This window comes from Antrostomus carolinensis, unplaced genomic scaffold (genome assembly GCF_000700745.2).
Source record: "Antrostomus carolinensis isolate BGI_N321 unplaced genomic scaffold, ASM70074v2 scaffold29924, whole genome shotgun sequence".
Lineage (NCBI taxonomy): Eukaryota > Metazoa > Chordata > Aves > Caprimulgiformes > Caprimulgidae > Antrostomus > Antrostomus carolinensis.
In genome coordinates this window covers 6,079-21,383 of record NW_010311846.1, presented here as the reverse complement: position 1 = coordinate 21,383, position 15,305 = coordinate 6,079, and the positions used below count along the sequence as shown (strand labels likewise).

The following is a 15,305-nucleotide window of genomic DNA, read 5'->3' as shown; positions in this document are numbered from 1 at the left end:
CTCTTACATTTGAAGCATGCAAAGAATGACTGAATCCCCAGAACATACTGAGATTTTGTGGGAAGCTCATGAATACAGATTTCAGGCAGTTTTCAGTTTTTTTCCTGGAGTCCAGTGTTTGCATAGATGATCCCAGGATTCTGGCACTCATAAACTACTGAACACTGGTTTCAACTTAAAAGTTGTTATCTTGAATAATCCATATTCATACTACTCCTTCCATGCACCAAGAAATATTAAATGTATCATGTGACTGATTTGAGTTTCATAGCAAACTGACAAATGGGTGCAATTAGAGAGAGAGAGGCACACCCACACATACACAATGGACCAGATTTTTGAAAGTACAGTACATACTGTGCTAGATTATGCACGCTTTTTTGCCTGTACCTAAACTTCCATGAGAGCATTCGCAATATTCATATGGAAATCGTCATCTCTATGCATATAGAGCTGTTTGAGCACAGTCATTTTATGTTTATGTGTCGGATCATTTAGAAGTTTAGTCTAAGACTGAGAGCTTGAGAGCTGCATTTTGATTTTTAGCTTTGCCTGCAACATAACCACCTTGTGCCAATTATCTACCCTCCCTGTGCCTCACAGATAAACTGCCCGGGCACTGCCCTAATGCTTTGATACTCCCTGTACCCTGAGGCTTAATTCATTGTTTGCAAAACACCACAAGTACTCAGCTGGACGATGCTGTAAGAAGTGCAAGTTGTATTTGTTTTTATTTGATGTGTCTGGTCTTTCATAACACCATTTGTCTGCATGTAACAGTGTTCAAAGCCAGGTTATGTCCTAGTCATAGTAAGTTGGCATTAAGGTCTTCACTAACGTGGATAGCTTGATTTCTTTTAAATTAACATTACTTACTGATAATACTAGAATATTATGTATGTTTCAATTTGTTTCAGAGTACTGTGCATGTTAGTAAAACATCCCATAACTGCATCTAATAAATGAAATACTTCTCGGGGGGGAGCTTTGCAGTAAACAGCTACAGGGCTTGTTTGTTTTTTAGGTTAAACTCGACGATTCCTGTGTGTGTTTTGTCCCTCTCTACCGAAATAATCCTACTTGCAAACTGTTGCTGTTAACTGATCCAAAGGATAAAAAGACAGGTTAGAATTGGTCAAAATATTTTGAAATTTGAGTAGTTGTATTTTACTTTGAAGATGGTCTGTTTTGGGTTTTGTTTTGAATATGAAGTGGGTTCAGTTTACCTGTCAGGGATTTCTGTTGGTGGGCTACTGATTCGAAGGGAGGATTGACAATCAGGGTTTTTAAATTCTATGCTTAGCTCTTCTGGTAGCTGAAAAATCACCCTGGATAAATCTGAGTTTGTTCAATGGGGTAATATTTTTCAAATTCAGGATGATGTGAAATGTAACGCATCATAGTTTGGATAGAATTCTGAAATCCTTAAACAAGAGCAAATATAAACATGAAATTGTATTAGGTCTTTCTGATTCTTATTCATATTATTTTTAATTTTTTATATCTTAATCAGTCTTAGGTTTAATTGCCTCCTATTTCCAGTACTGGTGTCTGAGGGGTAAATTTGGAGTGAGACCATGCTCAGGAATTGAGTTAAATCCATTTTATTTGGCAGTTCTCCCAAGATACTCTTTAAACTCTACCAGCTTTGCCTTGCTTACTGCTATTAGTGCCGGTGTTTTCCTATTACAACCATGTGTCAGCCTGACAGGGTTACACTGCAGTTGTGTTACAGGCAGTAGAAGTCAGTATGTGCTTATTGGTATTTCTGTTTTATGAGTCACTGCTTAGAGTACCAACAAGCTATTACAATTTGATCAATAATTGTATCTAAGTTTGATCTTCCTGCTCTCAGGATCACAGTATCTTCAGACACAGCCTGATTTCTTCCTATTTACTCTCTTAGGCAGGTTGTTGACTATGGAATGTGAAAAAAAGCAAATATAAAATAGATAACAACTCTTGATATCGCTGTCATTAACAGAAAAATCCAAGTTGCATAGTACCAAAAGCTCAAGTTGTGACCCACCTAGATTAAATGAGGAGTGTTGGAGCTGTTGTGAAGCAACAGGCTATAGAATTTCTGGAACATCTACGACAAAGACTTGAACCTATGCATTGACTCATTGTGTCACTTAGGATTACAGAACACGGGAAACCTCTTAAACTTCCAGCTTCCAAATGTGGCAGCAAACTAATGACATCTGTCATTAAAAACAGACTTTTTTTTTAAAAAAAAAAAAAAAAAAAAGATAAGCTATAAATTATGCCTGAAAGGCTTTAATAACCAGTATTTGTGATAATACAATAAAGGCAAGACAAAGAAGTTTAGCACTCTATGTTCAGTTCTAAAGTGTGTCAGGTAATGATTTTACGCTCCTAGAAGTGGATACTAGTAGTGTAACTAAGTGTTCATTGTTCAGTCCAAACCCTGTAACTAGGAAAATTCTTATTAAGAACAAAAAAATAATCTGTGGTTAGAGGTGAACTGTGCAAAGTTTTCCAGCTCCTCTTACATACGCTTTCAATTGGACTTTTGCTAATGGGTTGTGATTCACATAGTTGAAGGTAGGAGACCTTTCCAAGTTACAAGTGTAGTCAAAAGACTTTCAGATCCCTCTAAAACTATTGATAAAGAATTACTTCCTTGACTGTAATTTATATATTCTATTAACATTTTTCTGAAGAGACACAGGCACTGGTGTGATAAAGGAGAGAAGCATCTACACCAAAGGTCAAACTTGCTCTATGAGTGCAGTTGTGCACACCTACTGACTCGTGTTCAAAGGAATGTAGTTCACAACAGCATTAAGTTAGGCTGCACAAGAGGAATGGGGATCTGTAACAACTACAATGCAAAAAGAAAGAATTATTAAATAAAGGCAGGTGAAAGCAGTGCATTTAGCACAAATACTCAGTTAAATGATCTAATAGTATTAAGAACAACAAGTGTTAATGAGGTACACAAGAGAAAAATTAGTTCCCACAGGAACAAGTCCACATTGGAGCCTAAATTATATGATAGCTATCTACATTAAAAGCTTAAACCTAGCAGAATAAACACCTTATAATATTATAAACAACAGGCTGCCTGACTGCCTTGACCCCCTTGCAAAACTTTAACATGAGTCACTAGCCCACAGTCACAGGAAAAGTCTCACAGGGATCAGTTAAGTGTCGTTATTTAAGTAGGGCCTATATCACCTGGCTTTTGATATTTCCTTTTAAAAGTATGATGTAAAGAATTTTACTGGAAGTTCTTTGTTTCTCGATTTTATATGCTATAAACATGTGGCCAGCCTTCCTACACACATCAAATTTGACTGATGTGATATTTTTTTTTTCTTTAGATGAGGTTTAATAAATTTTCATTAGTTCTCTAAAGCCTGCTGAGGTGTGTGTGTGTGTGCATATCTATACACGGGGGTATACACGTTTGAAGTGTTTTGTCCAAATACTTTTCCCACAGTTCAACAGATTTGGAATTGACTGTTAAGGCAGCAGACTGTGTTAATGTGGCGAGTCCATCTGGATTTGCTTACCTATATATAACCTTTTGTTCTGACCAGTGAACGGATCAAATTGTTTCAAAACCAATTCCTTCAGAGAAAAGCAATATTTATTAACTCAGTCATTGTTCCTTAAGGACATGGGCAGAAAGTTAAAACGCTAAACACACTGCATGATTTTTTTTTTTTCCCTCCCTTGGGCATTACACTTTTCTTGTGAACTCAAGTTTCATCCAGATGGGAGAGGCAAACAATCTCTTCGCTTTCTCATGTGCTGTCTGGTATGTCTGCATTTTAGTTTTACTTCACACCAGGAGTGCTCTCAGAAGCAATTTCCTGTTTGTCCCCACGTACTGTGCTTCACTTCATATCAAGGAGCAATCTGAGAGTGTGTGAACTGGATTACTTTTGGCTTAAATGAAATTAGAGGATGCACTCCAGAAGCACACTGATGTGGCCCAACCTCTGATGGGCTTTTAGTTTTCAGCACCAGGCTGGAACTGGTGAACATCAGGTTCTCCACACCAAACGTTTTGCTCTGTGAATTCGGTTTTGTTAGTGTTAACCTTGCTAATGCAAACATGGCCCACTGATGTTTCCTCTTGCAATCCATTTGGACATTTCTGAAGTCCAATGGGGAAGGTAGCCAAGGGTGTCCCAGGATACGCTGAGGTAGAGGTGCTTTACTGAGAAGCAATTGGAAACAGAGTAGAAGATGCAACTAGTAAGTGTGTAGGGCATGTTCAGTTGTGTACTTCTCAGGTCCTGGTGTGAATAGTAAAGCAGCAAGAAGTTAGAATCCTCATTGCTTGATTCTGACACAGCTCACATGATGCTCTGAGACCTTATAATATCGTTCCCAAGAGGCACAACCTTCCTCTGTTCTGGTGGTTCAGGTGACTGGTGACTGCCAAAACCCTGGCTAGAGCCTTTTCAATTTAGTTCTCTGCCTCTGGCCCTGACACCATCACTTCCTTCAGCTTTGCTCTGACTTCTCCACCTTTGCTCCTGGTTGCTCCTCAACATCCCTCACCCCCTGAAATGAACTCTCTACAATGCCTTGACAGTTGTTGGGGTTAACCACACACCTGGGCAGTACCTTAATCTCAGTGAGAAAACTGTGTATCTTGTATGACTTATGTTCCTATGTGATGGGATTCCCTCTTTCAGCTTCATTTGTATTTACCTCTATAATGGTGAAGTATTTAGTAGATAAAATGATGTATATAATACTTAGGAAATAATATCCACTGCAATGCACTTACTTTCCCATAGTTCCCCCCAAAATATTGTCAATCTAATAATTTATGTATGAAAGTTTCTAATAATTTAGAGTCTGAAAAAATACTGAATTTAGCAGCCTAGCTACAAGTTTGCCTGCGAAGAGCTTTAAAGTTTGATGGCATTTAGTTCTTGAACATAGGTTAAAGAGGGGTTGATTCCAACAGAGATTTATATCTGATCATCTCGATCAGGTGGGCTGTCCAGGGGTGTTGTGTAGCTTGTGGTCTGAAATGGCATGCATATTTCAAAGGGAAAATGTGTCTGGTAGCTTTTCCATAGGACTTGGTCTTGGTTGAGAGCATTTTTAATTTATTTTTGATGAGCTGTATGTTCTGTTCTGTTATTATATCTATACAGATATTTTTATGAGAATGTAAATTGTGTTGTAAGGGCTTACAGAGCATAGCATGGGTGATTAACATCTTTATAACACTAAATAAACATACTCTATTGTGGCATTTTCTGTACGCTGTATATAATAATTTACAATAACTGTTGGATGCTATGGAACATTTATCACAAGACACTTGCAACAAATCACTGAGTAAAACTCAAATTGTAGAAGAAAATGTAATTGCTTGTAGGGAAGATATCTATCTTAGATACTTGAATGGCTGCCATTACTGCAGCATCTGCATGCCTCCCAAGCTTTAATGTATTTTTTTCAATAAAACTTGATAAGAGCCTTCAATAAGGCTCTTATTCCATTTTAAAGACAAGGAACTGGGGGGACACAGCTATTCAGGGTATGTCAGTGTTGCAGAACACAGCTTAACGTAGGATCTCTGAGCTTGCTCCGTTATCAGAGCTGACCTAGGCTCGATTGCATGGAACTACTTGTTGGGGAAATTTACCATTCTCCTTCCAAGGCAGAAATCTGTCAAAAGCAGCTTCTGTAAGTGTGTCATCAATCTGCAATACTGCTAAAGTTAAGGTAAAGGTGACTTTATCTAAGATAAAGAACTGTTTTATTCTATATTTATTAAACAAACTTACATTACATCTCCTATATATATATATATAGCATTGTCTTTAATTTAGTTTGCGACTGAAGGATGTGTCTCAGCAATTCAGATGAAGGCTGGGGAAAAAGAAATACTAAGCTGGATGTTGCTTTAATTTTTCTGCTTTACTCTGTGTGTAGAGTCCTGATGCACGCATTTCATTCAAATAATTGCACACCAGTATGGGAACATTTGGCCAGCATAGCCTAGAAAGTAAAAATATAATCCAGACCTGAGTTGGGAAGGGATCCATGTTTTCCAAGCGAAAGGAGACATTTCATAATCACAATTGCATTATGCTTAGTGCCTAATTCAACTCAGTACTGTATTCCAAATACTCGTAGTGCTATGGAATTGTGTCTTTCACAGGCTCTCAGCTTCTTGCAACACTCTGAATATGTTTGTCTGACTGTAAGTGATCAAAGTACTGAGATTTAGCAAGCTCGTGCTCACAGGGCAAGCCACCCAGCTGAGCATGTGTGCACTCCATTAATCGTGAACTGAAATATACTGGACTTAATCTTGCAATTGCAAGATCAAGCACATCAAGTCTTTCAGTTGCAAGATCACTGTGATCATATACATCATGATTCACAGGGTTCAGGTGGTGTGTGTAATGCTGTCAGCAATAACTTGATCTCTTATGATCAGGTGAACGTAACCAAATGTCTTGGAAAGATCAAGACTGGGAAAGGAGAGTGAAGGAACATGTGGGCTCACAAAACATTTTTGCATTTGAAATAGTGTTCCTCAAAGTTGGTTATAAAATGAAAATGAGAATATGGGGAAGCATGGATGGATTTAACTGCAGACCAGATGTTGACTTGAAAAATGATAACAAAAAGCCAAGTACATATGTTTGTGTGAAATCTGGAGAAATGTTTTTCCTTCAAGGAAGACATCCATATAGATAAGGTTGCTTAAGTAATGTGATGTGACAGTTGCCATGTCAACTAGTGTTCCCTTCCACACATTGAAATTATTGAACAGCACAGTAAATATTCTATAAAAGTAGCTCCTTACAACATGGTTATGCATCTTCCTATTTTCCTTAAAGCTTTTTAAAAACTTTTCTGACCTTTGCTCTGTGTCTCATATGTGTCTGAACTATGTGCCAAAACTCTGTGCAGCTCCCTCTAAAATCAGCATTTGGCCCGTTATGTCCCCTTTGTCTGACTCAGCTCCCTTTGTAGCCTCATGTTTGGTGGATGTGTAATGGAGCAGTGGCTGCTTGCATTTGAAAGCAGAGTGAAGGGATTGAGGGAACAGATTGAATCCATCACAGAAAAGAGTATGAAACTCCCATGCAAGTAAGTGCAGAATATTTAATGAATTGAATCTGGTGCTATAAACAGGCATCTGCCCTTGCGTGCAATACTTCCTTCATTGTTAACCCAGTACACAAAGTGTAATGCATTTTGGCACATGCTTTAATAATTTATTTGAAATAGAAGTTAGCCAAGTGGAATCTCCAGCCTTAAAGCCAGTGGGAGCTGGTAGAGGCTGAAGCAAAAAGGGAAACTAACCTGTGTGCATCAGAGACATTTGTATAACCTGAGGCTAGAACAGGTAAATGATGAGTCCTGTTAAAGCCATTTCACTTCCTTGTGTGTGAATTTGTCTCGAACTCAAAGAGGGGAGGTTTAGATTAGATATTAGGAAGAAGTTCTTCACCGTGAGGGTGGTCAGACACTGGAACAGGTTGCCCAAGGAAGTTGTGGATGCCCCCTCCCTGGAAGTGTTTAAGGCCAGGTTGGATGAGGCTTTGAGCAACCTGGTCTAGTGGAAGGTGTCCCTGCTGATGGCAGGGGGGTTGGGACTGGATGAGCTTTAAGGTCCCTTCCAACCCAAACCATTCTATGATTCTATGGTTTTTAACTTTCTTATGTTTGTCCCTAGTTGGGTAGCTTAGAAAACCAGTAGGCAGTGCACTCTCTTAGGACTCAAGAGGTGTGAACACCATGCTGTTCTTTACAACATACTTCCTGTATTGTATTTTGTCTTTTTGTCTAAAAATGGGGATGAAGATAGTAAAGCTACTGGTGTTCTTGAGTGCTCCTGAAATGGTGGCCAAATACTTTCTTTGGATAATAAGGTCTTTTTGCTGAAAGATTTGCTGCTTGGTGTGTTGGTGGTCATAAATGATCAAGTTTCTGTCTTTATTCTAAAACCTAATCTAAACCCTTAAAATCTATTCTGTATCCTTTGAAATGACCCCATGTTAAACCTTTTCTTTCTGAACAAGACTTGGGAGCAATTTCTGTGTCACTGTTGCTGCTTCAGTCTTTTTCTTGTAAATCAAATGGCAGGCAATGAATTCTGTAGATGAACATGTAGGAGTAGGGTTTAAGTATTTGTTTCTGCATATGTGATAAATTCAGGAAGGATGGGAAGAAGTGGAGTGCAAGTTCTGCATTCCACCTACACAAGGGCTGGTCTGACTTAGGTGTAGGCTGGTCATACACTTTTGCTTCAGGGCAAAGTGTATCTGACTTATGTGTGCGTATGTCTGTCCTTTGTTGATAGAAACCTCTCTATATCCATTTTGACTTCTGTGAATAGATGTCCATGCAGAGATTTAGGAGTCTCTGAAGGTACAGAGTCTCTAAAGGCACAGATATATAGAAATTCAAGCATATATATTTGATAAAGCAGATGTGAAAACTTCTGTGTTTGACTTGTGTGGGTGCAAATATGGGCATGTGTGCATGTAGGCAGGGGAAAGTCTGAAAGAAACTTCAAATATATAACCTTTAGCTAGGTAGCTCTCTCTGTCCCAAATGCCACTCAAGCTTACTGTGCTCCTGAACAGATTTTATGCAGAAAGTGCTTTATTCATATGGCACACTGACTGTCAGACCAAAGTCACATCAATTCCTGAGAAAAATTACCTTCACTTGATGCCTCGTGCAGTACTGAAAATTGGATATTGAGGGACACGGAGGTGAAATTGAAATACAAACGTTGTTCTGCTGTCTCACAGCAGATCAAACTGGAGTCAGCTGGAGGGAGAAGTAGATCTGAGGCTGCTTGTGGAAAGGTTCAGAACCAACTTTGTGTTTATTCGCAGGTAATGTGTTCCCCCTGTCTTTTTCTTGTTGTAGTTCTGGCAGTTTATCTGAACCAGTGTTGGTGGCCTGTTGAAGATGTAGTAAAGACGGCTGATCCTTCGAGAGATGGGCTAATTTTGGTAAGGATGCTATTTTAAACAGTTACCTTTACCCTGGAATTTCCCAGCTTAGAACAATCCTACATAATTTTCTCTGGTCTCCTGTAGCTAATGTTTTAGAACCTGTGTGGTGTGGGCTATGTGGCTCCCCGAGTGCTTCACACGTCTCCCGTTGCACAGTGACATGCATATTAACCCTCTATAAATAATTTTCTGCGTGCAGTTGATGATTCATCAGTGGGATTTATTAGGTTTGGTTTTTAGTTTACCTACACTGCCTACTAAAGGAATAATCAGATGAACTGAATTGCTGCATTAGCAATAACTCTTCAAGTTAGCGTTGCTTAACTATCTGGTGGGAGGTGTTACTGCCCTTTGGAACAATGTCTTATCTAGATAGTTATGATTTATTTTTTTTGCCTTAGATAATCTTTATATTGTGTTCTTTTTATGAAATAGTTGTTATTTAATAGATTCTATATCTGTAATTCTTTTTCCAAATCAATTATCTTAGTAGGATACAACTATTTCTTTGTAATTTGAGAGATTTGGGTAGCCTGTAGTCTGTTTTCAAGTAAGAAGTTAGATGCCTACTGCAGAGCTTTGTGTTGCCATGAGGCTATTAAGTCAGTTCTGTTTTCTACCCAACCCTCTGTGTCCAGCTTTGGTCCTAATGTTTCTGGATTCTGTTCCTTTATCATCTTTCCATCTGCCATACATAGAGTTTAATTATTCACTTAATTAAGTGGGCTTTTTGGGGGTAACTGAACTGGAGGGATTTTGAGATACTAATCCTTGCAATACAGAACTTGGGGCAGAAACACCGACTTTCAGGTTTTCAAGCAGCTGCTGTATCAACAGAGAATTAAAAAATATCTGAAAATAGAAAACTTTCCCCTCCTAGCTCACTGGTAGGAGGTAAGTTGTCCTTATTTGTGGAAACTCTCACTTTCTTTTTCAGCATTCATTTCAGCTTGTTGGCACCACTTTTTACTTTGATGACCAGTGTGATCTTGTTTCTTTATATTTCTCCATCTCCCTGTCCTGTTGGTTGTCTAGTAAGAAGGACGGCATAAAAACAGAACTGTTCATGTAACACTTAGATTATAAAATGTTTGGGATAGGCTGTATTTATTCTCTGTTTTGTGTAGTGTTTACTTCAGTAAGATCCTGACCCACAAAAGTTCTTTGATGCTATGTCAAGACAGGTAGTGGGGGAGAAGTGACCAGGATAACACAGTGAATCCTGACTTTATTTCGCTTTTGGGTAGAATTAGATTGCTTTGATCCTGTTTCCAAATCTGTGACTAGTTCAGTGTGACTACAATCAAGATACTTCTTTTCCTGCTGCTTTAGAATTCCCCTCTGTGACAACAGGAGATATATCAAGCTTTATAAATTGTTACTAAATTATTCTCTGCCCTCTGGATAGGGGGTAGAACACTGGGAAAAACTGTTTTTATTATTCTGTCTGAACCAATTAATGAGGTATTTTCCCTAAATTAAGTGTACATGTTCCTTGACCTCCTTCTTCCCAGCCACTTTTAATTTTGAAGCCTTTTATGAAACGCAAAATACTATTCGCTGCTTCATTTTTCTTTGGTCTCTTTTTGTTTGTTCTCTAAGGTCCAGACATTTGGAGAAAGGATTGTCCTCTTTGTTCTGAACTACATTATTTTTGGAATGCTGGAAGGGAGTTCAGCTAATGATGCATTTTTTCTACCTCACTCTGCCACTGAGTGTGCCAAGATAGTCTGGAGAAATGGCGAGGCTGTTGCCTTTTACTCGGTCAAGAGGAAAGGTAAGGTCATTTCAGAGACACATTTCCATTGGTTCCTAATAGCTAGAAATGTAATCCTTTTGTTTATCTTTCAGTATTAATAATCCTGGCTCTCATTTACATTTTTATATCAAATCTCTCTCAGAATGAATCTAGGGAACAAACTTTCCTAGAATTTGGAAGACATCCATATTACTTTCATTTAAACATGATGGCTCCAAACTCTATTCTCAGTTACACTGAGTGATCTGAGGTACTGGCTTATTCCAATAAAATATGCTTTAATGCAGCAGCCAAGTAGAAGGTCGTACATCTAGGAACAAGGAATGCAGGGCCTACCCACAGACCGGAGGACTTCATCCTGGAAAGTGATAGCTGAAAGAAGGAGTGCAGTTCACAGGGGAAAACCAGTGTGTCAGGAGTGGCTGGTGGCGAGAAGTGGCAATATCCTTGGATGTGTAAGGAGCAGTGGCTGGGTCGTGTAGAGGAAGGTGTATGCACTAGATCAGTCCTGGAATGCTTTGTCACTTGTGGTGCTCCCAGTTTAAAGGATGATTAATTGATTAACTGGCATGGAAAAGAAACAATGTATTTGATTCTTTAGGGATACTTGCACAAGTATAAGCTTTAGTGCAGGTCTTTTATTAAATGTAGAGTTTGTATTAATGCAGGTACATTGCTATTAAACAGTCTAGAGGAAAAAATGCTTCATTAAAATAACTCCAGGTATGCAGTTGAGTTTGTAGCCCCATTTAGAAACTGGTTAGCAGTCTGTGTTTAAGATTCACGGGTGTCATCTTGATACCAGCAGCTTAGGTGTGAAGAAGTTGGTATCTTTGAAGGTAAATGTATTGTTCAAGTCAGCAATCAGTAGCCATCTGTCAAAACAAGGAGAATAAGAAACAGCTCAAGAGCTTTACAGATATGGATTGCTTTCATAGAATCATAGAATGTTGTGAGTTGGAAGAGACCCAAAAGGATCATCGAGTCCAACTCTTGCCCTAGCATAGGACAGTCGCAAGATTCGGACCGTGTGTCTGAGGGCCTTGTACAAATACTTCTGGAAGCTTGTTGGGCTTGGTGCCATGACCACCTCCCTGTTCCAGTGCTCCACCACCCTCTGCCTGAAGAACCTTTTCCTAATGGCCAACCTAACCCTCCTCTGCCACATCTTCCTGCCATTTCCTCTGGTCCTATCGTTGGTCACCAGAGAGAAGAGGCCAGGACCTGCCCCTCCTCTTCCCCTTGTGAGGAAGTTCTAGACTGCGATGAGATCTGGAGGACAGTCTGACGGTGCCTTCTCTGATAGAGTGCCAAAGGCCAGCAGCAATAAGAGATCTTCTGCTCTTTTGCTGCTTTGGGATGTGCAAAATCCTTATCCACGCTGAGATGTAGCTGGTACACCACTGTGCTGGTACAGTGCTACTGTACTATCAGTGATGAATCATGTTGCAGCCTATGATAAAGGAATCTTGTATATATCTGTGAATATGCTGATGAACTGGTTTGTAATTGGCAAATTACAATTGGCTTCAATTGCCACAGTACATTTTCCTTTAAGTCCGTAAATATTTCTGAGCAAAGCTTTTGGAAAGAAACACTTGTATGGGCTGCAATGATTCATGCTTCAGTAAAATAAATTTGCACAGTAGTCTGTTATGGGTGGAGTATTAGCCAAGTTGAAACTGTTTCTGAGCAAGTTGAGAGTCACAGTTTGGTTTTAAACCAGGTCCACATAAAATACAAATTCTTCAAGTCCAGCTTTGTCAGCATCTGTCTTTTGTTGCCAGTGTTTTTTTTTCTCTGGGCAGCTATATTTGTTAGTTTTTGGCCTGTGTCACAAATTACTTCAGTCTCTTGCCAAAGCCTTTTCGGGAAGCTTGAAACTGATTGTTTTTGCTACTTTTTGCTATTTACTGTATGCATTTAGAAAATAATTCCTCTTTCTGAACTTCTGTGATTTCAATTTCATACCAGCCATGCTCTGACTGATCCTATTCTCTCTACTTTCTAGAAGAGCCATGGATTTATTAGGCCCCAAACAGGCTAAGATAAATATATTCTCTTAGAAGTTGTATTTCACATGGATACTTTAGATTTTTTTTTAAACTTTTATTTATTTTAATCATAATGTAATTTCTTTTTCTTTTTACTGTCCTGGTCAGAACATTTAAGTAGGAGCAGCTTTATAAGGACTTTATATTGTGCTGGACCTCTGTTACAGCTTCTGGTCCTAGGAAGAAATTATTTTCCTCTGTGGCCACATGTGATTCTGATTCCTTTTATTTCCATGCTGTACAATTACCTGGCTATTCTTTATAGTTTTATATTTTTTCACTAGGTAATTGAGAGTCTCGTGCTGATGTTGTATTCAACTCTATTTCTCATCTGTGAATTTTCCATTATCTACAGTATGATAAAGAACATACTTCAGTGGAGCCAAATAAGCCGGAACAGATCTGTGGAGCATGGCTATATCAAACATAAGTCATCTGGGTGAATCATAGAAACAGTGACCAAGTAGGAGAGAGTCTGTTTTGTCTTTGCTACAGATTTAGTATGCTATTACACAAACTAAATTTTCAATGGTCTTCAGTGATTCCAATTAACTGTCTTGGCAATATTGTAAAGTCATTTCCATCCAGTTCCTAGGTGGCCCGTACAAAGTGAACTTGGTAATTTTGGTCCAGTTCCACACATCCATCCATCTTACGAACATCCTTAACTGGATCTCTTTTCATAGTCTAACTAAAGAGGGACAGATGGTCTTGAGCACCTGCCTTGCTCAGAGATGTAGTAACTGCAAGTCAGGGTTTTGAGACAATTTGGCAACTACTGACACTGGCCATCCTGCACCTGTTGTGTCGATAAACAGAAGACTCATTCTTCAAGGCTATCACTTTCCGTGAGCATTAGACACCTTTATTAAGACAAAATTTATTCATGACTACACAGATCATCACCCTAGCTTCTCTGGTATGTGCCTATTCCTGTCCAATGACAGGCATGCAGCATTTACCACTGGGTATACTAAAGATTGATGAGACGTACTAAGCCACTAATGAGGCTGATAAGACACTTTGTCACGTGCCAAGATAAATGTCTCCAATTTTATCTATGTCTGTGGCTTCCATATTCGACAGCTGAGGAGTTAGACCTCACTGAATGTAGCTACTTAAAGGTACAACAGGAAATGAGTTTTCTGTCCTTGTTCCTTTCTTTGCAGGCAGCAACCTGAAAGTGAAATATTTTGCAGAAAGCCTTCATATAGATCCTTTGGTTTTGAGATCTGTTTTATATTATTTTAAATATTTCTTTCAGATTTTTTTCTTGGTGTGCTTTAAACCTGTGTGAAAACCTCAAAAAGAATGTGTTTTGTGTAGTGATGTAGGATTAATGACCATGGATACTGACACTATTTTTTTTGTGCAATGAGACCATGTAATTCCCTGAAAGTTTTTATTTGCTGAGAATTAGTAATTACTGAAAATGGACTTTTGCCACTTTCACATAAATGTCAGGAGAGTGTAGAAGATTCATCATGCAGATAAATCCGTAAGAAAGTTGGAGGATGCTGTGAGCCCAGATAGTCTTAGTCCCTTTAAGAATAAAACAGAACAAACTCATTTTTTTATATACAAAAAAAAGAGACATCAGTTTTTTTTCCCTACTGTTATGTGTTACTGTTTCTGTAAGACAGGAACCGCGCACTTGTGGACCAAGCTGTCTGCGGTACAAAAACCAAAGGAGTCAGATTGCCAAAGCTTGTCCCTTCCCAAGTTCACGGAGTCCCTTTTGTCAGAACTTAGTAGTAAAAGTGTGGAGAAAGATAGTATTCTCTGTGCCGTGAGTCAAATCAGCCTTAACAAAATTGGGTCCTCTGAGAACTCTGTCCAACATGCAGTTGAACCAGGAGTAAACTCGTGGTTGGTTTCTCATTCATTCATTAGAGATGCTCCACAAATCACAGTTTTGGAGCACCTGACTGCAAAAACTGTAAACTGATATAAAGTAGGCAGCAAAGCAACCCTGGCCCACTCTGCTTTTTGCTACCCCCAAAGCCTTAGAGATGGCCTTTGGAAATTGCTTCCCAAGCTAAAATCCATTTCACACCTTTCTTCATACAGGTCTTTGCACATTTCTTTTAACACTTTGGTGGGCCGTGTGGTATTCCTTAGAAATAGATCCCTAAAAAGATAATAGGATTTTATTTTTTCAGTGATTACATACATTTCTTTAAGAAAAAAATTATAAATCAGAATTGAAGTTAACCTGACAGACAATTAGCTGAAATCTTGTTGGGTAATTGCTTTTCTCTCCCTCTGTTTTCTAGCAATAATATTTTTAATCTGCATTTCTGAGGCAGACTGAAGGTTCTGGCTATAATAAAAATTAAATGACTACATACCAGTCAAGACATGAATTCATTTAATTTTATTGAAGCCAGAACCTTTGTTCCCTTTCTCATATACAAACTCACACAATGGGTTGACCTTGGGTTCTATTCAGCAGAAATACTCCCCACCCTTTACACAAGCACTCAGCCTGCTTAAGGCCTG

The 15,305-nt window shown here is 38.8% G+C and overlaps 1 protein-coding gene across 1 annotated transcript in view; it reads left to right on the top strand.

Annotated features, from left to right (window-relative positions):
- FAM169B (Protein) overlaps positions 1–15,305 on the top strand; it is a gene marked incomplete at its 3' end in the record, with an annotated part of 22,910 nt that overhangs the window by 2,777 nt on the left and 4,828 nt on the right. The window contains exons 4-6 of the mRNA XM_010166865.1: positions 1,025–1,124; positions 8,902–8,987; positions 10,593–10,767. Coding sequence (XP_010165167.1) covers positions 1,025–1,124; positions 8,902–8,987; positions 10,593–10,767 — 361 coding nt within the window. The remainder of the gene's footprint in view (positions 1–1,024; positions 1,125–8,901; positions 8,988–10,592; positions 10,768–15,305) is intronic.